General features: G+C 44.2%; 1 protein-coding gene across 1 annotated transcript in view; it reads right to left on the bottom strand.

The window, feature by feature from the left end:
• LOC147457379 (ERAD-associated E3 ubiquitin-protein ligase HRD1B-like) overlaps window positions 1-25,219 on the bottom strand; it is a 61,023-nt gene extending 35,804 nt beyond the window's left edge. The window contains exon 1 of the mRNA XM_086512269.1: window positions 24,546-25,219. Coding sequence (XP_086368395.1) covers window positions 24,546-25,078 — 533 coding nt within the window. The 5' untranslated portion in view covers window positions 25,079-25,219. The remainder of the gene's footprint in view (window positions 1-24,545) is intronic.
• Between the last annotated feature and the right edge of the window lie 2,559 nt (window positions 25,220-27,778).

Raw genomic sequence — 27,778 nt, 5'->3', positions numbered from 1 at the left:
CGATATGTTGAGAACATGGATGAAATGTGTAAGAAAATTAAAGTTGCCTTGGAAAAGACTCAGGCAAAGCAGAAAAAGGCTATTGATCGTCACCGTCGTGAATTGTTGTTATCATCTGGTGATTGGGTTCTGTTAAGGTTCGAAAAGGCAAGGTTAAAGAAGATGAAGGGCAAGGAACGGCTATTTCCTAAGCTCAGCATGCGTTACTATGGGCCTTTTCAAGTGCTTGACAAGATCAGCCATGTGGCTTACAGGCTGAAATTGCCTAATGCGTGGAAGATTCATAATGTGTTGCATGTGAGTCTTCTAAGACCCTTCGTGGGAGATGTGCCAGAAGATATGCCAAATGAGGATCAGCCAGAAGTTGAGGAACTTGATGAGATCCTGGTACCTGAGCAAGTTTTGGCACATAAGGACAGAAAAGGTAAAGGGCAGGTTGCAAGATGCTATTTGGTGAAGTTCAAGAACTATCCACCTATGGATGCAAGTGGATGGAAGAGCGTGAACTGTCAGAGTCACCAAATGTATTGCAGCTTTACCTTGAAGCCTTTGGATTACAACCTACTTATGCCCCAACCCAACGTGTGCAAAGGAGGGGTAATGATAGAGCTAGTTCATCAAATGTACATATGAATTCAATGTAATAGATGGAAATGACAAAAGTATGAAGGTCTCACTAAGTCATTTGTATCTATGTGTTATGACCTTTCTTGCGGATACATGCGATGATAAAAGAGTGCTAACAACACAAGATCGTCAGTGGCGTGTATTTATGGTATGCAATCGAGGACGTTTGCGATTTCAAGAGGGGGGTATGTCACGAGGACGTGGCAACTGCTAACCTTAGTTGTTGGTTTCTTTCCAATGATTTTTGTTTTATTTTTGAGACCCTCTTTTTGAAGTTGCAAATGGTCGGACATTGTATGGCCAATGTGAACGGTAGTTTCACCCGCAGACGGGAAGTTGGTCGGCACTGGAATTCGTATAGTAAGAGGATGTCTAGGCTCAATCCAAGGTCATGTAGGTCCCCCGTCGCACTTAGCAAGTTTGTGGATACTAGGTAGTGAACTCAATAAAGGCATAAAGTCAAGGTAGGATCACCAACAGAAAGTATCCGACAGTTGGGCCACATTGCACTTTTGGATGCAGTCCCAATGAGGATAGATGGTCAGAAGACTAGTGGGAGCCCAACGGAAGCATCTCCTAAAAGTTAGGGAACTGCTATTTTGGGCCATGAAATGTGTTCGCATCATTACCTTCGGAATGACAAGGGGAACATTTTAGAACTCTGCCGTGAAGTCAACTGGGTAACCAATTGGGAGATTTCTAGGCGGCAACCCCGAAACGGAAAAATGTGTGTAATTGTGCCAAGTGGCGCTCTTTACTGTACTTTCCTTATGCAATGAAGAGGTAGCGCTGAATATTAAGCTGGGAGGCCTCATTTTTCATACTGTAATAGGTTAAGAGCTATGGAGTGCTTTCTTTCCACTCTATGTACGGTGTGGTGCTAGGAGTGATGCCCTGCACACTACACACTGCTCTCTGACTGATGTACAGTTGTGTGGGTTCATGCGCGATTGCCAAGGCAAGAGCCTCTTGCACAGGTACTGGATTAGCTAGTTGGCTTATCGCCCGCAGGTACAAGTGAATTCGGAAAGGTTTCGCATGAGAAATCTCGTCCGATTCAAAGGGCAAGTAGCCCTACAGGTGCGGGAGCTCGAGGACTTGCTACGGATGCGACCGGTTCGTGAAACGGAGCCCAAAACAGGGAATTAAAGCCTGCTGTGTATTTTTTCAGGTTTAGGGTTTCGGCCCTAAACGGTCCCGAATACCCCCAAGCGGTCCGGGGATGCGAGGGGACCGCCGTAGAGGTGATTTGGCGCATTTTCGGGGCAGAAAATAGAGAATTCAGAGTGTTGCAGATTCTCGCCAGGTTTTGCAAAGTGTCTGTATGCGTCGAGAAAGTCGTCTATTGCAAGGTAGGATCCGTACGTACGTACCTTACCGTACGGTTCAGTACGTCCGTACTGTACGGTACCGTACCGTACGGATCCGTAATGTACAATCATTTTTTTGTTAGGGAAAAAACCACAGCAGGTCTGCAAAATTGAGTTCGCCCATCAATTTTTTGTGTGCAAATTGGCAAATCATGATCAATGTGAACTTACAAGTTCTCTACAGTAACTAGTTTGTTGTGAAACTGCAAATTTTAGGTTGTGTATATTTGAGTTGTATCTGTTCTTGTCACTTCAATGTTGATTCATTGAATGTCGAGCAAGGAGTCGCGACTTGCTTATGGTATTTGTATGAAACCTTTCCCTTGGTTTGTAGAATAGTGAACTAACATGCTTGAAGTGATACTTGTGAAATTTTTATCAAGTATGGACCATATTGTAGGTTTTTGCTTTTAGAAGAAAAAAAACATACGAATTTTACGTACCTAACAACTCTATCCATTCGGGTACTACGTACAAGACGTACCGAATACGTACCGTACCTTATGTACCTTACCACCTTGGTCTATTGCATGGGGATAATGTCTGTGAAACGTCCTAGTACAGTTATGCTGCCAAACTCGAGCCAGAACGGGTGGATTTCAGCCTGGATTATGCGGGACAGCTCGTAGGAAGTCACAGGTTTTATTCCCTCTGTTAAAGTATAAAGAAATACCGAAAGGGGCGCCAATTTTGGGGCCTACAGGTTGTCGACGTCTGCTCAAAGCATTCTAGCTTCCAAGCCGTGTGTGTGCATAAGTGTTAATTCCCGTCGCAGGTTACTCTTGCAAAGTGCTCTGTGTGTGTGTCTAAAGTAAAGAATTTCGGGTGAAAGCCAAAGCCTACCGCCCCATGGGCCGGTTTAAGATTCCTAGGAGAACGTCACACCTTTCCAAAGGCATGATGTAAAAGTCCTCGTGCCCTAAATACCCTGACAATGCAAGCAGAGTTCACCAATGACGGGTGTAATGGCAACATCCCTCTCGGGTGCCGCTAGAACTACCTCCGCCTGTGGCCCCATCCTATCAGGCGTGATTCCAAGTCGAGCCGCCAATTCAGGTGAAATGAAGTTGGCCTTGGCTCCGCCATCAAAGAAGATGAGGGCTTCCTGATCTCTTACTTTGCCCCACGCTGAGCAAAGTTTGCCCCACGCTGAGCAAAGTTCTGTGCTTTCGTTCATCCTGATTCAGGTCGGTCCCCATACAATCTGGTACCATGCCTACTTTTATCTTTCCTTTTCTGCCACGTTCTTCAGCCGCTCTGGTACTCTCTCGCCTATCTTCCGATTGTCCTCGCTATGCCTTTTTAGGGCACCTTGCTGTCACAAAACAGGAGCGTACACTAGCACTTAGAAAATCTGAAAATTATAATTCTTTGAAAACATGAGAGAAGGGAGAAGATCGACACAGTATTGGGAACCAGAAGATGGGTTGGTCCCCCCCCCCGTTAAGAGTATTCTTTTATTTAGGGAGAATTCTTATACAAGCACGAGAACCCGAGGAAACCCCTCCGTTCTGTAATCTTAGACCCGAAGGTCGTGCTTTCCCATAAAGGGCTTGGGCACAAGGCCGTTCCTTCCCGTGAGGGACTTAGGCACGAAGCCGTACTTTCCCGTAAGGGACTTAAGCGTGAAGCCGTACTTCCCGTGAAGGGCCTTCCCGTGAGACGGAAGATTCCTGCAAAACAAACCACACAGAGCAACAATTCTCAATGCGTATCAACACCTTATACCTGTCGCTTCTTGCTCAGAGAATCGACCTCCGTACTCAGTCGTCACGCGAACACTCGCAGATTCCGTCACCAGACTCTGCTCCAGAATCCTAGAGCTGGTGTTTTTCTGCTGCTTCCGGCGTATGAAAACTGGAACGCTTGCTGCCCTTTTATAGGCTCTGGCACCTGGCAGGAATAGCGGCCCAAAAAGCAGAGCTAGCGCTCCTAGACAGAGGAGAGAGAAAGATCGCAAACTCAGTCCCCCCCCCCAATGCGTAGCTTTTCTAGCGCTGCCGTTTTTTGAAGTACTTGCTTTATTTTATTAATAAAGGCCCGGTCACTTAAAAGTGACCGGCCACTTTAATAAAATAAAGTGTGAACCTGTTCAAACTTTAAAAACTCACTTAGTCAATGAAAACAATGCTACACGGACACATTCCAGGTGTCCCCGGGTGCAGGACACGACACAGATACAATGCAGACACAGACTCCTCGCGGGAAAACATCTGTCCTCCCGCGACTGTTCCTGCTTTTCGTAAAAAGCTTCATTGAACCCATCTTTATTCTTGTGCTTGCGTTCTTACGCGTATTTTCTTACTCAGTTCGGATTTCCTCCTTAGCCTACGGGATGTCTCCTTACTGATGCACCCGTCACCCATCATGTGACACATCAGAGGCACTCGTAATCTGGCCCTTTCCACCCAACTTACGGAAACTCCTTTGCGATGTTTACCGTCACCCATCAAATGACACATCAGAGTTGTCCGTTCCTGATGGCAGTTCCTGTAGCTACAATCTTTTTAACAGTTCTTAGTGCACATAAAATATCCTAAAAAAGAGATTTAATCATTAAAAATAAGAAAATAGTCCAATTAGCAACACTTGCAGAGATGTGTCCTTGTGCTCCGCAGTCAAAACACTTCCTCTCTTTGAGATAATCTGTTTTGTGTTTCTCGATCAATCAGGGTCATGCATCCTTCTTTTTCTAGAACTTCCTCTTTCTTCTACTGTCATTTGTTGAGTTATGTCCGGTCCTTGATGTCGAAACTAAATCAGTAGGGTAAGTCAAGTTACTCGAATGCATAGCAAATCCCCGCTTAGCATGTCCCATCAACTGTTGTATGGACTCGGACTTCTGCTCAAGGAAGTAATCTCGGATCTCTTTGGGAAGTCCACAGCACGACCGCTTGATTTGCTGCTTAAAAGTGACCTTCTTGAAAGAAGAGACCGGTAGAAAAGCATCCCAAAACCTCTCACAATAAGCATCCAAAGTGTCAGCCTTGGTCATCCGGAGATGGTTCCAAGTGGTCATCACATCTCGTTCGTACTCTTGCGTCAGCCAAGAAGAAATAAAGAGTCGTTCGAACTTTAACCACTTCGTAGGGGCTTCTTTCCGTAAAAGAAGAGTGGACCACCACGTTCGTGCATTTCCTTTCAAAAATGATGCTGCCCTCCTAATCTTGGAGTGCTCTGAGTAGCACCTTCCTCAGGATGCTATATCAAACTATTGAATAAAGGCTAAACCTTGGGAGCATCTCAAAATCCTGAAAAGGATTCAACCTTTATTGACTATCCACCTTCCTTAAATTCCTTACTCTTTTTGCCCTTGTACTCGAGAAAATCATATTGATTGGCTCTATAAAAGTGTTTCTTCTTTGCGTAGAACATGTGATCATCGGGGTCCGAACTGTCAGAGGAAGATGAATCCTCAGTAGAACTGCCAGAAACAAGTCAAGATCTGCTCTTCTTTGCCTTCTTCTTGTTCTTTCCAAAACTTTGATTCTTACTTCGCTTCTTTCCCTTTCTGTCCTCTTCGCTTGAATCTAAAAGGGAAGAGCTATCTGAACTATCAAAAGAGGAAGAACTAGGTAGTCCTTCCAAGCGTACGCGCTTCTTCTCTTTTTGTGTACTTGCAAAAGAAGATTGACGGCCCAAATAACTAGGATAGTCAGTCCCCTTGTTGCGCTTCTTTGATTGTTTCTTCGATTGCTTCTTCTCTCCCAAAAGTTGGTTGACTCGTCTTTCGACGACATCGTCAAGTTCTTCTTCAGTAAACATCCTTGGGGTAGGAGGTTTCTTGATGGCTTTCGCCAATGAGTATGTACTTCGTGGATCCTTTGCAAACTGCAGCATCTGCTTTGCGCTCTCAACCTGCTGTTAACGTTGCATCTCCATAAGATGATACTGCATAGGCCGAGGTGGCCCGTACTTGTGATCTGCTAATCTACTCGAATTCCCCGTACTGCCTCCCATTCCCGAGGTGGCAAGAGTCGTTGTCTGATTCTTGCCTAATCCCTCTGTGTCAGGAGAAAGGGATAGGATTTCCCGGTAGCAGAGAAATCGACTGAGCTCTAATACCATTGTAACAAACTTGGACACCCCAAGTCTCGAATCTGTCGCGACGCGAGAGAGAATCACTTAAACACTTCACAATTGAAATCACAGTTCAATTTGAGTTAACACGGCCCGGTGTAGTTCCATGGCAGAGAGATTGGCCCCAAAGACTGGTGCCCTTTTTGGTATTTCTTTTCGTATTAATAATTGAGCAAAGTACAATTGCCCTTGGGTCGCCTCTGCTCACCGGCTCGTCAGTACGAAGTGAGCCAAAGAGAGCCCAAGGGGCTTATTTACAGGCCCTTGGCCTAGGTGAAAAGCAGTACATGAAAAGCTTGCAACTCAAAAGTACTAGGCTCTCCAAAAGCAACCAGCACTCAAAGCGGAAATCCGTATAGTCTGCCACGTCACCCCAATGATGAGCGCGCGGCGGTGTGTGCAAGTGAAAGAGGACGCGAAGAAGTACAGAGTGTGTGCAGAGAGAAGTGGCGAAAGCCAGCAGGAGAGAAAGCGCTAGCAGAACGATGAGTGAGTGAGTTGTAAAAAACTCACTATCCCTTTATTATTTGTATAAGGACCAATTTAATAAGTTAGTGGCCAAGTTCACAAAGGTTAGTAACCTTTAAAATGTACATTAAAGGGGGCCATTTGGGCCTTTAACCCCAACAACCTCCCACTTAAAGGCATAAATGGCGCCTTTAAGCTACGTGACTCCCACCATCTCTATGCATATATGATGTTGTGCTTTGGGTAAGCACTTAGTGAGAGCATCGGCTGGATTTTGTGATGTATAGACCTTAACCAATGTAATAAGGCCATCCTCAAGCACTTCACGTATGAAGTGATACCGCACATCAATATGCTTTGTGAGTGCATGAAACATGGCGTTCTTTGCAAGACATATGGCACTCTGGCTATCACAACCAAGCATAGGTGCCTTGGAAGGCAAACCAAACTCACTGCATAGTCGTGCTAACCAAATAGCTTCTTTGGAAGCCTCAATGACTGAAATATATATTCAGCCTCTGTCGTAGACAATGCAACAATCTTTTGCAATCTAGAACACCATGAAACAGCACCTCCCGCAAGAGTAAATACATAGCCACTTGTGGATTTCCCTGTATCCACATCACCAGCCATGTCAGAGTCACAAAATCCCTTCGACTCCATTGGTCCTTTACCATAGCACAGGCATTTGTTTTTAGTCCCTTTCAAGTACCTCATAATGGACTTTACTGCATCCCAATGCAACCTGCCTCGATTAGCCATAAATCGGCTCACAATTCCCACTGCATGAGCTATGTCAGGCTTAGTAGCAACCATAGCATACATAAGTGAACCACAAGCTGAAGCATAAGGCACACTTTGCATGTCATTGGCTTCTTCCTTTGACTTGGGACAATCATCCTTGGAGATTTTGACATATGGCTGTAATGGCACACCAAGAGGCTTTGCTTCAGCCATGTTAAATCTGTCCAACACCTTTTCAACGTACTTTTCTTGCGACAAATACAATAGGCGCTGGTCTCTTTGCTGTGTAACACGCACTCAAAGTATATGTTCAACTGCCCCAAGATCTTTCATTGAAAACGCAGATTTCAACTGCCCTTTAAGAGCATCAACAATGCTTCTTTTCTTTGCAGCTATCAACATTTCGTCTACATAGAGCACAAGAGTGATAGGGTTGCCATCCTCATCACGTTTGATATACAAACAATGGTCTGCATGGCTTCTTTTGTAACCATGTTTAAGCATGAAGCGATCAAACTTCTTGTACCACTGTCTACATGATTGTTTCAGCCCATACAAGCTTCTATTGAGCATACATACCAAATGTTCCTTGCCAAGGATAACAAAACCCTCGGGTTGCTTCATGTAAAGCTCTTCTTCCACATCACCATGCAAGAAGGCGGTATGTACATCCATTTGATCCATTTCCAAATCAAGAGCAGCCACAATGGCAAACAATACACGCAAAGTGGTCATCTTCACAACAGGAGAGAACACTTCCTGAAAGTCTATGCCCTTGGTTTGAACATATCCCTTTGCAAGAAGCCTTGCCTTATACTTGGGTTTTGCATCAACAGTCTTGATTTTATACACCCATTTGTTAGGAATAGCCTTCCTTCCTTTGGGCAATTCAACCAAATCCCAAGTATGATTAGCATGCAACGCTTTAATCTCTTCCTGCATAGCAAGCTTCCACTTGTCGCTGTGCTCACATGTCTTTGCCTCTTTATACGTAAGAGGCTCTCCCTCATCTGTCAACATAATGTAATGCAAAGAGGGGTCATATCGACTCACAGGCCGTCTTTGACGAGTAGACCGCCTCACCCAATGATCCACATTATCCGGCAATGAGTTTACATCAGGTGGCACGACAAAATCATCAACAATGGGCTGCTGTACATCATTTTCAGCACCATTTTCAGCATTGTTTCTTGGCTGCAAATGCCCTTCAGAAGCCTCAATTTGCTGCCCAACATCATCTGGCTCAAACACCACTGGATCATCTACATTTTCAGCCATTTGTGGTGCATCTTGAGGGTCAAAAATAGGCCTAACAGGTGGCCGGTCATGCTGAAATTTCACCCTTTTATGGTCATGCTTTGAGGCACAATTGTTTTGAAGCAGCCTTGCCTCATTAAAAACGAGATCCCGGCTGCGTACAACCCTTTTGAGCTGAGGTAACCAAATCCTGTAACCCATTTCGCCTTCTTCACCATATCCCATGAAGAGGCCTTTAATGGACTTCGCATCTAGTTTACTTCTCAACTCAGGTCTAACATGCAGAAAAGCTTCGCAACCAAAAATACGTAAGTGATCATATGAAGCAGGCTTGCCAGACCAAACCTCTTCAGGGATGTCACCTTTCAAAGACATGTGAGGGGATCGATTGCATATATGCACTGCAGTTTTCAAAGCTTCTCCCTAAAATCCATGAGAGAGATTAGCTGTGGACAGCATGCATCTCACCCTCTCACAAAGTGTCCTATTGAATCTTTCAACCACACCATTAGAAGAGGGGCTGTATGGCACAGTAAGCTCCCTCTTAATGCCCAAATTTTCACAAAACTTGTTAAATTCAGCACTTGTGTACTCCCCCCCATTGTCTGTACGCAAGCATTTTAGCTTTCTACCTGTTTGGGTGGTCACAAATGCATGAAATCTCTTAAACGCAGCAAAGGCTTCATCCTTAGACTTGAGCAAATAAACCCAAATTTTCCTAGAATGATCATCAAGAAAGGAGACAAAATAACATGCACCACCCATAGACTTAGTAGGCATGCTACATACATCAGAATGTACAAGATCAAGCACACAAGATTTACGAGAGACACCAGAGTAATAAGAACGCTTTACTTGCTTGACATTCATTACAAAAGTCAAGCTTTGTGCCTTTAGCATCAAGCTTGTTCAAAGTACAAAGCTTAGAAAGGCCCTTTTGGCTCATATGGCCAAGCCTCTTGTGCCACAACTCCATGTGAGAGTTAATTTCAGCCAATGCAATAAACTTGCCCAACACGGCCTTTCCATGCATGCAGTAAAGTGTCCCTTTCTTTGTGCCCTTTACAATCAGCCTTGAGCCTTTGGTCATTTTCCATGATCCTCTCTCAAAGAAGATGTTGTAACCATGCATATCCATCTGACCAACAGAAAGCAGACTCTTCTTGATTCCCGGCACATATCTAACAGCATACAAGACAAGCTCATTTGTGCCATCTATAGAGAGATGCACAGTGCCAATACCCTCAATGGAACATGCATGATTGTTTCCAAGGTATACATGGCCACGCTTGCCTACATCAAAAGTAGAGAAACACTCCTTGATAGGAGTCACATGAAATGAAGCACCGGAATCAACAATCCAAGTCTGGGACAATGCATCATTGACAGTCAACAAAGCATCAATAAGATCACTCTTGGTGATCTGCATGTCCTGTGAATGAACATTTAGAGAGGCATCAAAGTCATAAGCATCATCATCTCACAAAGTGACACACAAGATGTCCTCTACATCTGACAGCTCCTCAATCACGACACTAGAAGCCACATTGGCCTTCTCTTTGTCCTTTTGAGTTATTTTGTGCATCTGCCTTGACTTCCTTCTTCTCTTTCTTTTTGTCTCCCCCATTCTTTTTCCTTTCTAACTAAGCTTTATAGTACCTGCAATCGGGTTTCTTGTGACCATTCCTGCCACATTGATAGCAAGTCACATCACCCTTGCCTTTGTTGGCATTTCCCCTTTCTTTACTCTTACTCCTACTCCTTTGTGCATAAGCATTCTTCTTTTCTGTCCTGCCTCTAACCATGTTGGCAGAGCTACCTTCCTCTCCACTTGCTTTCCTCCTAATTTCTTCATTCAAGATAGAACCCCTAACACCATCAAAGGTTAAATTGGGGTTATTGGACAACGAAACCACCAAAGTTTCCTATGACTCAGGTAAGGTCATAAGCAAGAAGATAGCTTTCAGCTTATCATCAAAAGGGAGCAAGCCAGAATCCTGTAACTGCGAAAGTACCTGCGAACAACGACGAGTGCTCTGTCACGCTCTTGGATTCATCTAGTTGCATGCCAACAAGTTTTCGCATCAAGTGCACCTGGTTGACAGGCGTTGTATTTTCATATATTCCCTTCAACTTCTCCCACACATCAAAAGCAGTCGTGAGACCTTTCACATCAATGACGGTTTCATCGGTCATGGCCATTTTAATGTATGTAACGGCCTTCCTGTTCATGCTAACCCATGCTTCATCCGTCATATTCTGTGGCTTTACCTGTTTAAGTGCCCCTTCGCAATCCTTAAGAAATAGGATTCCCTGAATCCTGTCTTTCCAAAGATCAAAACCTGTTCCATCGAACCTCCTAATCTCGAAGAGATTCTTCACATCCGAAGAGGATGAGGCCATAGTTGCACGAAATAAGAGGGATAATACGCTGAATTTTTGGGCAAAATGCGCAAAAATCGGAGTATAGCCTCACAGAGATGTGCACTACAACTCCAAATGGTCACAGGAGCAATTTGGGGCAAAATAGGTCGATTTTGGTGCAAAATTCAATTTCTGAAATTTATGCGTAGGAAATTTCAGCGAGTGAATTTGTGCTCGAAAACAACAAATTTAGTTGTTTTTAGCCTCATAGGACATACATAAGGCTAATACACAGCCTTTAGAAGCATGTAAGCGCAAAAGCCCCAATTTGTAGCATCAAAATTGCATGAAATTGAGCCACAAATGGTCATACATAGCCAAAATTTGTCAAACGTGCGTAGATTGCATCAATTTGCATTTTCCCCAATGTAATCGCACCATAAAAACACTTGCAAAAACCTGCGTAAATCTGAAATTTTCTTAAAACACCTGTTTCAAGGCTTGTTTTTCGGCAATTTCAATGTTTTCGGGTAGCGGGGACTTAGCAAAAGTATTCCCACACCTTAATACATCATTTGCAAAACCTGTAATTTGCTGTTTTTGACCTAATTTCAACCTGTTTTGGGTCAATTTGGGTTGCCAGGAGCTCTCTAGTGTTCGGGGACGAGTCCTTTGGCGACGAAATTGCAAAATCTCGTGTGAAAGTTGACCTTCTTGGCTGAAATTCAGCGTTTGCAGGTTTGGAGGCAAACCCTAATGGGGCTCTGATACCCGTTGATGAGCGCACGGCGGTGTGTGCAAGTGAAAGAGGACGCAAAGAAGTGCAAAGTGTGTGAAGAGAGAAGTGGCGAAAGCCAGCAGGAGAGGAAGCCCTAGCAAAACGATAGGGAGAGAGAGAGAGGGCACGCTATGTTGCAAGGGGATAAGTGAGTGAGTTGTAAAAAACTCACTATCCCTTTATTATTTGTATAAGTACCAATTTAATAAGTTAGTGGCCAAGTTCAATGTGAACTTGGCCAAAGGTTAGTAACCTTTAAAATGTACATTAAAGGGGGCCATTTGGGCCTTTAACCCAACACCCAACAGCGCGTTCTGCGGAGATTTCCGTATGGACAGCCATGTCAACATGCTCGGCATAATTTGCGAAAATTTCCGTACAACAACAATCTGCTAGTCATTTTATTATTCCTAGTGTCCCTAGGGCTCTGTCGACAAGTGCCCTCTAAGTTGGGTACACCTATGGACATGTCCCATCATCGGTTTGTGACAGTCTCTCACCATGTGCCCAAACTGATGGCATCTAAGACACTAATCCGTGCAACCAGTAACCACCAACCTCTGTAGACGAACCTGGTCTATGGTGGAATCGCAAAGTTGTACTGTATCCGGGAAATGGGTGTCCCCAGGTGCGTAGACTTGTATCCGTGATGCGCCTATCTTTATAGCCAGTGAACCTGGTATAACCAGGCACCACCTAGTAGCTACACCATTAACACAACCTAAGAGAGATTAGAAGCGATGAAAAGGAGAGAGTGACTCAAACAAGGGATCCTTTGCTGGCGAACGAACTCCTCAACATCGAGATATGGTGTCCAATGCTCTAAAACCAACCAACATTCGGGTCCCTACAAGAATAGGAGAGCGATTGTAGAGAGACTCGGCACAGCGGTCGTCTGAAAGTTGCACCTGAAAGATGCTACTACAACGAGCATGATGAGCTCCAAGATGTTGCCTTCAGAGCAGCATCTTCTTCTTCTTCTCCTCTTCCTCCAAAATCTCTACAATGCTTGGATTTGCCGACGATGTCGACGACGACGAGATGGGCTGAAATCTAAGAATGCTAAGGGCAAATCTTTATCTGCTGAATTTTGACTCTGTGTCGATGACGATGGTACGCCGACGATGCGTTGAAAACACAGATGCTGAAATCTACGTTTTCCAGGCCTAAACTGCAAACTTCGCGGGATCTGACCGTGCGGCGAGAGGATCTGCTGCGGGAAGGTGAGATATGCGAGGTTTGGGGGTTCTATTGCGGAAATTGACAGCTGAAAACTGAAAACACTGAGTCTAGGGCTGATTCTGTCGCGACGATCTGCAAAAACGTTGAGGTTGATCTGCAAACCAAAAACGCTAGGGCTAAAAATGGGTCCTGCTGCAAACACGCTGTAGATCTACCGGTGCAAACCACTAACGCTAGTGCTGATCTGTAATTTGTTGTCGCCAGGCTGATGCACATGCAAAAACGCTCGCTGATCTGGATTCTTGTCAAAAAACGCTAGCTCATCTGCTGTGATGCAAAAACGCTAGAGAATCTTAGGGTTCTGCTGAGAAGTTGCATGTGAGCAAGCGCTCCTGCTACCTCTTCTCCAAAAATGCTAGTGCTAGGGTTTCCTTGAATATTAACTTAGTCATTTTGCACTACTCAGTTTCCCAACAAAAGTCACTTAAAAATAATAAGTGAAAAATGTCAAAAATAGGAAAAATAGGTCTATGCATTGTAAAAATGCTACTGATGGGTTTTGACTGGAATCTGATGGTCATGATGTGTGCAACTAGAGGATATGCATCTAATCTAAGTATCTGGACATGCACGGTCTGCGAACAGACTCACAAAGGTACCGGATCACTTCCTATTCTAGACTGGCTTGACTGAATTGAACCCCTTGTCCACGAACACATAGGGTTGGATGTGTCACGTGACATGAGCCCTTGTATCACACATTCAATCAATCAACACAGAGTCTTCTAAGTCTTGTTTCTGAGTACAGTTCAAGTTTCTTAAGTCTTAATCATGAGTTTAAGTACTTAATTAAGGATTAGTACCTAGAATCCTTACAGTGGTATCATAGCAAATTTTTTTCTCGGGACCCGAAGGTTGTGAGCCTCACCCTCGCCGCTACCCTCTATCCCCTTCCCGGAGTTGTATGGAAGCAAAAGAAAGATGGAAGTCAATCTCTTCCGCGATGGTATGAGGTAACATGGTATTTGTTATCCTAATAGTAACTACATAAGCACCAATTAGGTGTGTAAATCTGTATTGGAGTCTCTCCCCGTGTATGAAGGCTTCAGAGTGAACGGGTGTACCCCTTTGCAAGAATTGTTGTGAATACACTCCTGATCTGGAAATCCCATCTTCTTTGGCCCTTTGAGGTACCTCTTCATAATATTAGCCTTGGCATAGATGTATCTCAGCCAGCACCCACAGAGCAAGCAAACAAAATCGTGGGTGACTTGCCTCTTCGCTTACACCCTTCACCATGACTCTTAGCACGCGGCGAGCAGTCACATCCTATCAGCCATACCTTCGTGCTCTTTCAACATCGTAGTGCCTCTTCATGCCTTGCGCTATCTCTTGGCTGAGTTTTTACGCTGGCAGAATTCTTACGCTGATGTTTTTTTTTTATGCTGGCTAACCTTTATAAGCCTTATAAGTTTATTATACGTGACAAGCCCGCCCCAAACTCGGATGACCGACCAGAGAACCCAAATTTTTTAAACCCATGTGAACTCACTCGCTTGATCATATAAATCCCCAAATAAACTAACTTTATAAAAAAAAACCACCCGATCAAAATGAACTCCAGCATTCGTTTACAGCCGCGTCGCCCTCTCTTCCACTCTCTCGCGCTGGCCTTGTGTGCACTTTGCACGCGCGAGTCTTTTTGCCATCATAGCCGGCGACGAATTCCAAACATTGTTCTCTTGTTTTTTTTAAAAACACTTTGCACCTGAAGTGGTAGTTCATTCGAGATTATTACCTGACACCAGAGCCGAAACCCGTTTCGAACAGAGTTTTCGTTCAGAGAACCCGTCCCAGAACCTCTTCGCGAACCAGAACCTGCATCTGTTCAAGAGTTTCTTTTGAGGAACCACCATGCCGACATCACAAGACAGCATCGAACAGTCGGAAGAAGCCCTCGCTCTCATCAAAGAGCAAATGGTCACACTTTCCACAAGTCTCGCATCACTACACACTCACTTGGATGAGATGCAGACACAAAATACTTCTCGGAGTCGTCCTACGGCTTCTCTAACAACTAATGCTGATTCTTCCACACCTTCTTCCGAAGCTTCAGTGGATGAACCAAATGAACCAGATCCAACTGAGAAGGTAGACAAACGCGAACTTCAATTACTTTATAAAAATTTTAATGCTGCACGGAAAAAGAAGCTTGATGTTAAACTGTCAGAACCGTACAATGGTCGCCGCGACAAGCACGTGCTTGACCAATGGCTATTCAAAATGAAGGTCTACTTGTCCAACACGGACTTGGTCGAGAGTAAAAAAGTTGCACTTGCTAGTTCTCTGCTCAAAGACACAGCATTTCTTTGGTGGCAACGACGAGTTGCTGGTGGGAAACACACACCTTCTTGGGATAAATTCCGGCGTGCTATTCGCAAGGCGTTCAAACCTGCCAATGCGGATTTTCATGCCCGGTCCTCTCTTCGCCATCTGCGCCTTGGCCGCGTACATCACAGAGCTCCAAAGGCTAACTCTGGAGATGGAGACCCTTAGTCCCTCTGGTAAACTTCACAGCTTTATCGACGGACTCGAACCCAACCTAAAGGACGATGTGCACAAATACAACCCTACCACCTTAGATGCTACAATTGCCTATGTGGAGCGTCTTGACGATAATCGGCGCCCTACACGGAATTTTCTTCCTGATGACAGAGCTTCAAATAGCACTCGCTTTTCACAGCACGATCGCAGAGACAGCTATAGCCAAAGTCAGCAACATCAGTCTCAGTTCAGACAACAAGCCACAGCACCTTATTCAACTCCAAGGTTCTACTCTGAAGATCGACAGTCTCAAAGCAGATCTTCCTCAAATGTTCCTCCACTTGATCATGCTGAAGGACGTGATTTTTCTCAAGATCAGCATTCCAATACTCAGCAAGGCTCTTCGTCAAATGCATCTTCGACTTCAAAGAAGAATGGTTTATGTACAATTTGCGGTGGTGACCATACATGGTATCAATGTCCAAAGAAACCAAATCCGTCTAATTTAAAAGAAATTCCAACACGGAAACATCATCGAATTCTGAACAACCAGGTTCTACTAGGGATAAAGGAAAATATGTGGTCAATACAATTCGTGTCTCAGAGGATACGACTATTCTTATGAAGCATGCTCAGTGCAATTCTTCAGTTTTAGAGCCTCTCTCAAAGCAACTTTTGAGCCTTCTTAGAACTATCAATGGTCGCTCCATCAACATTTTGATGGACAGCGAATGCTCAATAATTTCGTTAGCACTCAGATAGTGCAACAACTTGGCTTACCAACTCAAGACATCTTACTTATATGATGTGGAATTAGCAGATGGATCAATTTTGACTTGTGATCAGACAGTTCGACAGTTGCAATTCGATATTCAAAATTATGCAGATCAACTGGATTTTGAAATCATGCCTTTATCTTATTACGACATGATTCTTGGACAGCATTGGTTATTCCAGTATGATCCCACAATTAGCTTTTGAGGACATACTATCAATTTGAATTTTGTTCAAAGATGGACGTGAACTGATTTTACATGGGCTTTATCATGCGAAACGAGTGATTCAAGCCTCACATGTACAAGTCAAACAGCATGATATAGTGGATTATGAAACGAATATGATTTCCGATACAGATGCAGAAATTATTATTGATGAAGAAGTTTTTGCAAGTGATACTTCGTTATCAGACAAAAAAAAGGACATAGTTGCGGATTCTAAGTCTAAAGACGACTATGCTTCCTTTTATTCTTTGTTGAATGATGATATGCCAATTGCAAGTCATGAAGTCACAGTTTCTGAAGATGATTCTGAAGAATTTTGGGATTCATTATTGGAAGATGATTACAGTCTCGAGCCAAAATCCTCTCCAGTGATTCATAAAGTTAAAGTTACCCCATCCGAAGAGTACCTTGAGAAGATTTCCTCTTTCCCAAATATTTCGCAGTTACTGGAAGATTTTGAACCAGAAATCTTACATCGCATGAAGAATTTCAAAGATCAATCTCTTGTTGCAGTCAACCTAATTAAATCAGATTCTTCTCAAAAGTATTTGAACAATGCAATGAATAGGATTTAGAAGTCAAAGCAAAAAGGTTTCGCAAGAAGCAAAAGTTCAAGACAAAGATTTCAGATAACTCAAAGACTGAAGATTTTTGAAGATTCAATGCTTTTCCAAAATTCTATCAACATCAGAAGTCATTTCTTTGACACGGGCTCTCATTTTAAATGGGAGGGAATGTCACGATTGTGACTATGTTGCAATAGTACATCTACTCCTAGTTGCAGATACGCGAAGTGCCATGCCAAGGAGGACCCCTACGCTTGGATGGTCACACCCCTTGCCCAAAAGACGTGTCTCTTCGCCAAAAGCCACACTCCTTCGACAACTGGTCACACCCCTTCGCTCTACGGTTGCGACTCTTCGCCAGGCAAGGTCTGGTTGAGCAGTGCACAAGGTCTACAAGTGAGTTCGAGTTGAACTACTTCTAAAGATCGCAAAGTCTGCAAATTAAATCCTACCTTCGCATCTGCACAGGAAACCCTAAAAACGCTTCAGTGTTCTGCGTTGTAGGTTGTCTGAACTCTCTCTCTCTCTCTCTCTCTCTCTCTCTCTCTCTCTCTCTCTCTCTCTCTCTCTCTCTCTCTCTCTCTCTCTCTCTCTCTCTCTCTCTCTCTCTCTCCATTGGCAAGAGAAGGGGTTGATTCTGTGTACATAAGAGACCTCTGGAGATGCACAATGGCCTATCACCTAGAGGAAGTACAAAGGTGGGCTAACAAGATGTGAGCTATATATACATCAAGGTGGCTTGTATGATGAATGTAAAAGGAATCACTATGGAGGTGCATAATGCCATGTGATGTGGCCATGATCTCCGCTGAAAAGAACTGACAATCTCGCGCATCTGTGAAGAAAGAAGCATCGACGCTGCTCCGCTGCTGTCACAAGGCGGGCACCACGTGCCAATAGAAAAGATCAGAATGAACAACTTTAAGCACTTCAAATAACAACTGAACCGAAATGGAGAGAGAGACGACACGCGACACGGAGTGGCAGAATTCCACCCCAGAGAGTATTGGCCTCAAACCTTGGCGCCCCTTTCGGTATTTCTTTATATTGCATCATCAAAGTACAAGCCGGTACTCCAGACTCTGCACCTTCTCCAGGAAGCATGCCAGAGAATGAGCCCTAGCCTCATATTTAAAAGCCCTTGGCTTGAAAAGCAGTTATAGTAAAAAGCCTTTAAAACTCAAAAGGTTCTGGTTCAAAAGCAAAGCCAAAAAGCTGCCAGCGCAATTTACGGAAATCCGTACAGCTTGCCACATCATCAGCCAGCACAAAACGCGGAAATCCGTACAACCTGCCACATCATCATGTCAGCGCAATTTTCGAAATTTGTCTGCTGCCTTAGGGTTAGGGTTAGGGTTAGGGTTTCTGGCAGAAATTAGGGTTTGCAGGTTTTAGGGTTAGGGTTTTCAAAATTAGGCTTTGCAGGTTTTAGGGTTAGGGTTTCCAGCATTAGGGTTTCAACAATTAGGGTTTCTGGCAGACATTAGGGTTTAGGCCCCTTGGCCACATCTGTACGTTGACTCCATTCTTTATGCTTTGACACGTCAGCAGTTTGTTACATCTCACCTTCTTGAAAGAGAGTAATCGTCCGCGATTGCAGCATACCTGCAAAACAACTCAAGTTAGCTCAAAAATTTCCGAGGGTCATTCCGAGGGACAATCAGTTTGCTCTTTTTATTAAGGAGTTAGCTTCTCCTTTCTGCTCTTTTGATCAAGGAGTTAGCTGCTCCTATCGGTTGTTTTGATCAAGGAGTTAGCTTCTCCTTTCGTCCAGATCGGAACTCTTGATATTCCGGCGTAGTAAAATTAGCCATCACACCCAGACCGTACTGATCTTCCTCGGATGTCTTGATGCACTAAAATTACATACCCAGGCAATCTCATCCAATTAGTAATTACTAATATTCAGTGGTTGGCACATCACAATGCAACACAAATGCTCACATATGCATGTTACAAGACATAGAAACATAAAGCCGCCGATGAACACTCCTCCTGCATAACCTAACAAGGTCTGGGCCGGGAGATATTCAACGACTCCCTCATCACTCCTCCCGTATAACCTAAAAAGGTCCGGGCCATGAGATATAGAGGCCTTTTACAACCAAACGCCCCCCAGACCGCAGCCTGCGTCGTTTGGAGGTGCTGAGAGTAACCACTACTCAGACTTCTTAATACTCCTCCCGCATAACCATCCAAGTCCGGCCATGAGTAACAACAACAATACTCCCCCCGTAAATAACCACAAGGGTCCGGGCCATGAGTATAAACAAGCATTCTCAAACATCATTTCTCACTTCTCCACCCGGGAGTAAAATCACCAATCATTGAAAGCAGTATCAAACCAGAGTCAAACAATTCAAATCGGCACCAAAACAGGTTCAAAACAGATACCATCCATTTCAAACAAAATCACCAAACAAGATCAAACAGAACTCAAACTTAAAAAACAATCTCGACATCAGTCGAGCTCGAAAAGTCGATTGACTTTCCATCCTGAAACCTGCACCAAAAATTAGGGTTAGGTTTCTTTCATAAGGTCGTAGCCGAGCACAGCATGGTCCATCAGCTCTTGGACAAACAGTGTTTCTTTGGCGGTGATGGTAGTCCCAAGATAGCAATCGCACTCGGTCTCCAAGTTCATTTGCTCGTGAAGAGACATCTACTGGGAGATGTCGAGAAACTTCAAGTCATAATCTGTTAGGGTTTCCATGGCAAGCATTTCAAGATACCCCACTCAAGTACTTGGAGTATGCTGCTTGGTAGCTATAGACATCAACATCTGCATAGCACTGCTTCTGAGAAAAACAGTGACTTTAAACAAATCTGGATCCTTCTCTTGCAAGTGATCTTAATTGGCTTATGCCCTGTAAGACACTGCGGTGAAGACGGGAGCGCACCCGATGCACGATGAAGTAAGGGTGGGAGTGGCTAATAAGTCAGGGTTGGAGGGCGAAGATACCTCGAATCAAATTCCAATAGCTCTGTCTGCTCTTTTGTAGGACCGGTATGCTTTTAGAAAAGCACACGCCTGATGCTCTGATACCATTGTCACAAGGCAGGCACCACGTGCCAATAGAAAAGAACAGAATGAACAACTTTAAGCACTTCAAATAACAACTGAATTGAAATGGAGAGAGAGACGACACGCGACACGGAGTGGCGGAATTCCACCCCAGAGAGTATTGGCCTCAAACCTTGGCGCCCCTTTCGGTATTTCTTTATATTGCATCATCAAAGTACAAGCCGGTACTCCAGACTCTGCACCTTCTCTAGGAAACATGCCAGAGAATGAGCCCTAGCCTCATATTTAAAGACCCTTGGTCTGAAAAGCAATTATAGTAAAAAGCCTTTAAAACTCAAAAGCTTCTAGTTCAAAAGCAAAGCCAAAAAGCTGCCAGCGCAATTTACGAAAATCCGTATAGCCTGCCACGTCATCAACCAACACAAAACGCGAAAATCCGTATAGCCTGCCACGTCATCATGTCAGCGCAATTTTCGGAATTTGTCTACTGCCTTAGGGTTAGGGTTTCTGGCAAAAATTAGGGTTTGCAAGTTTTAGGGTTAGGGTTTTTAAAATTAGGGTTTGCAAGTTTTGGGGTTAGGGTTTCCAGCATTAGGGTTTCAACAGTTAGGGTTTCTGGCAGACATTAGGGTTTAGGCCCCTCGACCACATTTGTACGTTGACTCCATTCTTTACGCTTTGACACGTCAACAGTTTGTTACAGTTGCCCTGCACAAGCAGGCTGAAGAATCCCACTAACTGCGAAGAGTATGCAGAAGCTCTGTCCAAATAGTTGTCAAGACGATGGACGTAGGGGAGGATTAAGAGCCCAACATTTGTGCACAACGAGCCTTCCACATGGTCCAAAACATGATGCTGCATATCTTGGTGAAAATTGTGTCTCGATGACAGAAATTCAATGCATGACCTGCGGTGGACGTAGGGGAGGATTAAGATCCCAAAATATGGGCACAACGAGCCTTCCACATGATCCAACACGTGATGCTGCATATCGTGGTGAAAATTGTCTCGATGAGAGAAATCCAATGCATGACCTGCATCTGGTGTCATCTGTAGAGTGCCTAGTCTATATCCTAAGGGAGTAGGCAGAAAGATTGGATCTGTCGGCAAGCCCTAAAAAAAGGTGTGTGACCCCGGAAATTGCAAAAGCCATGCAACTGCCCCCCACATCACAAACCCATTGTGGATGCCCACTCTAATCAACAAACAACAAACTGCCATCCACACTAGTTGCGCATATAGACAAACCTACAAACAGTGCCTCAAAGACTCAGGCTCCGAAGTATGACAAGCCGGATCACGACCAATGATTGCAAACCAAGTGCCTACATGCAATCCAGCATGTGCTATCATCCACATGAAAAAAACATATCCTACGGCTGATTCGGAGGCAGGACCAAAACTTTCGCTCGAAAGCCTACCACCACACCTCTAATACCGCCACACCTCTAACTAGCGTGATAAGAGGAGCGTCGTCATCGCTTAACGAGGGCCAATGCCACTCTCCTGGATCCCAACTGTCACCAGCGTGTGACTACTATCTATCCTTTTTGTTGATTTCTTTATTATTATTTATTTACTTTCACTTTTTGGAAACACCCCTCGGGAAATCCAACTGCCCTGCATTGCATAGCTAGAGTGGAACTGTTCAGAGGGAGTCCAAGCCCGAGGGCAAGAGAGCACTAAGGTTGGACTAGGACTATGGTTAGCCAAAGTGGGGTCATTGACTAGCCAAAGTGGAATCCTTTGCTACAGAGGCTACATTTCAGTTCTTGGTGTGGCTGCAGTGTACAAAGAGGGTCAGATGACCTAGAAAGATACAATGGAAGCATCTCCTAAAATTTAGGGAACTGCTATTTTGGACCTGAAAATGTGTTCGCGTCATTACCTCCGGAATGACAAGGGGAACATTTTATTACTCTGCCGTGGAGTCAACTGGACAACCGGTCGGGAGATTTTTAGGCGGCAACCCCGAAACGGGAAATGGCCTGTAAATGTGCCAAGTGGCACATTTCTGTGCACTTTCCTCATGCATGAAGAGGGGAGCGCTGATTTTAGAGAGGAGAGGGCTCATTTTCAGCCTGTCTCAGGTTGAGAGCTTCAATGGAATGCTTACTTACCTCTTATGTACAGTGCGGTGCCAGGAGTGATGCCTTGCACGCTACGCACTGCCCTCTCTCCCCTATGGCAGTATGTTATGCCCCTCTAGTGGGCTTTTCAATTGACCAATGTACAGTTGTGTGGGTTCATGCGCGATTGCCGAGGCAAGAGCCTCTTACACAGGTACTGGATTAGCTAGCGGCTAATCCCCCGCAGGTACAAGTGATTCGGAGAGGTTTCACGTGCGAAATCTCGTTCGGTTCAAAGGGCAAGTAGCCCTATAGGTGCGGGAGCTCGAGGGCTTGCTACGGATGCAACCGGCACGCAAAACGGAGCCCGAAACAGTGAATTACAGCCTGCTGTGTATTTTTGCAGGTTTAGGGTTTCGGCCCTAAACGGACCCTAATACCCCCAGGAGGTTCGGGGACGCAAGGGGACCGCTGTACAAGTGATCTTGCGCATTTTCGGGGCAGAAAACAGAGAATTCAGCGTGCTGCAGATTCTCGCCAGGTTTTGCAAAGTGTCCGTATGCGTCGGGAAAGTCATCCAATGCGTGGGAATACTGACTGTGAAGGGTTCTAGTACAGTTATGCTGCCGAAATCAGGCCAGAACTATTGAAATTCAGCCAAGATCCTGTGGGGCAGCTTGTAGGGAACCACAGCTTTTATTCCCTCTGTCAAAGAATAAAGAAATACTGAAAGGGACCCCTAATTTAGGGGCCAGTCAAGTGTCGGTCTTCTCATACATGTGCAGTCTAGCAGCCTGTATCCCTTTCCCCTTTGTTGTGTCTTGAAAGTACAGGTAAAGTGGGCGACAAATTAAATGGGTGAAAGCAAATAAGGTTTAAGTCTAAGGTCTACCGCCCTTTTTCGATTAAACAGGCCCGTTTCACCAGAGCTCTCTCTCTCTCTCTCTCTCTCTCTCTCTCTCTCTCTCTCTCTCTCTCATCGACCAAGCACTGGAGCTACAGAGATCCAAACGGCCACGATTGAGGAGAGGGGCTACACAGCATCGACGGAGACTACAACAGAGGATTCGAGCCATACTCTCTCGACATCCAGAGTGCAGATGAGGATGGATTCTAGTAGAAGTAGTATTTTTGTTCTATTTCTTTTGTACCCAGACATGATATCAGATTCACTATTTTGTAACAGATTGGTCTCATAGGTCATTTTGGCCTTTTGAAGACGTTAATACAACATTTCATTTCATCATCTCTCTCTCTCTCTCTCTCTCTCTCTCTCTCTCTCTCTCTCTCTCTCTCTCTCTCTCTCTCTCTCTCTCTCTCTCTCTCTCTCTCATAGAACCACCTTTCTAAATGGAAAAGATGTTTGGAGCTACACCGAACACTATAAACTTTAAAGGACTGCCAAAGATAATGCCATTTGCTCCAACCTACCAGACACCCTAAGCTGTGCCCGTAACTCTAGAAGAGCATGGAGAGAGGAGCTACCCCTGAAGCGAGTAATATCAAAAATTCTAACATGGGACCAAAAACACCAATTTCTCGCTCTCTTGTTTATGCTCATAGTTTGCTATCCTTTGCTGCCCTTTGAGCTAGGAAAACTCTTGCAACTACCAAAAAACTCATTCCAACCTTCAACTAGAGAAAAGTTTTAGAATTTGAAAGCTCTCCAAGCCAACCCACCATAAGTTAGATAAATCAATAAATTAACCAATTCACTCTAGATAAAGAAATTGCCATCTTAGAAATCAGCCAGCACCTAAAGTGAAAGTAATCTAGTTCTTCTCGTTTAGCAGTTGCTTAGGAACAAGTAAGAGGATCTAGCTTCACAAAAATGTGAACCTGCATCAGCCACACATCGTGTGCAAGACAAAAAGCATCACCTATGATCCACAACATGCTTGATGCATGCAACAAAATCCGAGACCGGTATCTTACAATCTCATCCATCCATGCACCTCCCTGGCATTCTCATGTTTCCATCATTCAAGCATAGGAACTTGTGGCAGATCTCAATTGCGATGTGGCATACCTTGCAATCATAAACTTCAAGGCCGGAAAGCCACTCCAATTCCAGTACAATGTTCGTCTCTTTGCTTAAATTGCACCATGAGCACCAGTCCTCATCTCTACTTAGTGTTATATCTATCTCTTTGTGCCCCGGTGCAGTAATGTGCACTATATTTTTGAAATATACATAAACGATGAGATGTGTGCATCTTGTGGCTAAGCATTCCATTATCATATCAGAATTTCTTTTCTACTACGTTATTCTGATACAATGCTTGCATCGATTTGATCGATAATAGTTTCATGTAACCAAAGGAGATTCTAAAGTCCTATGGATATACTTACCTCATTCCCAATATTATATTGCCAAAAATACCAATGCCAATGAACTAAAAGTGAAGTGTTGTATTTAGCACACAACACTTGCATAGCAGATCTACATTAATTGAATATGTGAACTTACTCAAAAGCAAAAAGGAGGGCAACTGATGGTTGCTTTGTTCGAAGGAGAGAGGCAACAGATCTGTATAGGAAGGCGCAATCCAAGAGGAGGAGGAGCATAAGAAAGGAGACCATCCGAATGTGGGAAAGGCGTGAGGTCGCAGGAGTTGTCTCAATAAACTCCACACGCTTCTGAGCAAGCCAATGAAATGCCTTGATGAAGAGTAAAACAGTCACCATTGCCACAAAGGGCACATTAAATTCTTCTCTAAAGATGGTCATGGCAAAGAGGATCTCCATAAGCTCACGCCAGGACTGTTCATTGAGCCGCTCAACTTCAGCTTCCCGGAGGCGACCAAGAAAGAGGAGCTTCAAAGTCTGCCAAACAGCACACATGAGGACGAGGGCCATGTTGGAGAGGAGAACGAGGCTGATCTTGGAGGTAGCGAGGTAGAGCATGGCGGGGTAGAATTGGCCACGACTGTGGAAAGCATGGAAGACGACGGCGGCAGTGCCTGCAGCACTGGCCGCCGCATACGTACCAAGCTTTACCATCGCTCTGCAGCTGTCTGAGGACGAGAACGCGAAGGGGTAACGTAGCGGAGATGGAATTGATTCCTTCTTCTTCCTGCTGCTCCTCTTACGCGAGAAAAATGAAGCATTCTGAAATGCGTTGGCGTTCTGACCCGGCACTCACTCATTGGTTCTTCCGAATACCTCCTCTCCCGACCTGGAGCCTGCCTTGGGCGGTGTCCACCTGATACTGAAACCCACCGGCGGACGGACTCACGGGTGGTTGATAATCCTTTTTTTTTTGGGGGGGAAATTACCAAAATACCCCTCAAATTTCAAAAATTCCCAAAATGCCCCCGTTATTTTGTCATAAATTCCCAAAATGCCCTTCAAATTTTCCAAAATTTCCAAAATACCCCTGGTTGTGAGATTAAATTTCTCGAAAAATAAATTTTTATGTAGGTCTTCACAAGAAGAGTGATTGTCTATCGTACAAGATGCTAAAACTACAATTTGAGTTGGTTACGTAGGCTTTGGAGATGAATTGCTTCATTATTTTTAGACATAATTGCCTTTTTTGCGATGGTAATTGGTGACAAATTACATGCTGAGCACTCAAAAACGGATCTCAATTGTCAAAAACGAATGAAGATTAGAAAATCTTGAACATTCCAACCAAAATAGATACAAGGGTATTTTGGGAATTTTTGAAATTTGAGGGGTATTTTGGGAATTTCCTCAAATTAGAGGGGTATTTTGGTAATTTTCCCAAAAATTTATTTTTCGAGAAATTTAGTCTCACAACCAGGGGTATTTTGGGAATTTTGGAAAATTTGAAGGGCATTTTGGGAATTTATGACAAAATATCGGGGGCATTTTGGGAATTTTTGAAATTTGAGGGGTATTTTGGGAATTTCCTCAAATTAGAGGGGTATTTTGGTAATTTCCCCTTTTTTTGCAGAACTCACAAATTGTGAGTGTTATATATTAATTCCAAAAAGAATTACGAAGATGCCCATATACATTTTGTAAACTCGGACATGGGATGTAGTGTTAACATTTACATTATATACATGTGCTTTCCATTGCTATGTATATGGTAGTGATGTGTGTGAACACATCACCTATGTGTGTGAACACACTTAGGACTATTGCAGCACTTTTTTTTCTTCACTAAGAGGGTTTCCCCCCCCCCCCCCCCCCCCCCAAATGCTTTGTATATACACTCATCACTTTAGGGCTATTTTATTTTGGACTCGTACACTTAGTAATACATTCTCAATTGTGTGCCTTGAGCTTTTTCTCCATCTTCAAGCTTTGTGTGGAAAATTCCTACAACCTTAACTCCAACAATTGGTATCAAAGCTCGTTATGTCCCCCTAGGCATAGTCGACAGCATCGCTAACACCCCCTTGCTCACTTTCTTCAAATTGGGTAAGCTTTGGTTACCGATAGCAAGTCGATAAATATTTTGGGAAGGTCGTAGAGTCGAGCGTACTCAAAATTTTGATTTGGGCTCATTCCGACCTCCGTTTCCACTAGTGCAAGTACTACGCAGGCAATTTCGTCCTTTTGTCAAAATTTCTTTGATTGTAGATTTATGTATAACAGGTCTTTGGCAGTTTATTATGGTTTACGCTACATAGCACGAACAATTTCCCTTCAACTTCTACTCAATTTGGGCATTTTCTACATGAGGTGTAGTTTTTGGTGGAGTTGACACGTGGAAGGAGTGGTGGTTTAGAGGACACTGGGTTACAATTCGAGAGATGGGGGTTAGACTTTGTGGGTCCAATTTCTCCCCGGCTCAACCAGGAAGTATCTGCTTGTGGCTACAGATTACGCTACCAAGTGGCAGAGGTCTTGGCAACAACTGATTGCATTGGCAATACTGTGGCAAAGTTTTTGTACAAAAATATATTGAGCAGGTTTGGATGTCCCCTAGAGATAACCAATGATCGGGGCATTCATTTTGTCAATGAGATGATTTCAACTTTGTTGGCCAATTACAAGATTTTTCATCACAAATCTTGTGCCTATTACCCTAGAGCCAATGCGCAGGGCCGAGAGCACAAACAAGGTTTTGATCGCCCTCCTATGGAAAGCATGCCATCTCCATCCAGATTCATGGGCTCAAGCTATCCACTGCACCCTCTAGGCATACCGCACTTCCTTCAAAGCGATAACCACTCACACCCTTTCCACATACCCTTCAGTTTGGAATCCATAACTCCTTTCGAATTCAACTCAGGCTCCCCTCCAGTAGGCAGTCTTCATGCTGATGAGGGTATGGGCTCTGCCTACATCTCTCGTCTCTCCCAACTGAAAGAGAGTCGCTTGTTAGCTTCCAATTCATTCCAAGTAGAACAGCTCCGTCGTAAGGCGTGGCATGATCGTTATCTTCGCCAGCCAAAATTCAAGCTCGGATCATTAGTGCTACTCTATCAGGCTCGCTACCAATAGAAATCCAAAAGGCTCATCCCTGCTTGGCAAGGCCCTTACAAAGTGCAGGAGATTCTACCCCAAGGAGCTGTTCAATTATCCACCTTAGAAGGCCACCCTCGCCCCCTAATCAATGGTTCTCAGATTTAAGTGCTACCATTCCGCCCTTTAAAAATCTCTATTGGCTTCCCCTCTGATGGTCTGGAGCCAAGTCTCGTTATTCGTTAGCTACTTTCATCACCTCTTCTATCTGAGTAGGTCTACTTTGTGTTGATGGGTTTAGGTTATGGTTGTTCCTAG

The sequence above is a fragment of the Adiantum capillus-veneris genome, chromosome 5, assembly GCF_014529385.1.
Source record: "Adiantum capillus-veneris isolate H3 chromosome 5, ASM1452938v2, whole genome shotgun sequence".
Lineage (NCBI taxonomy): Eukaryota > Viridiplantae > Streptophyta > Polypodiopsida > Polypodiales > Pteridaceae > Adiantum > Adiantum capillus-veneris.
This window is presented reverse-complemented; position numbering and strand designations above follow the sequence as displayed.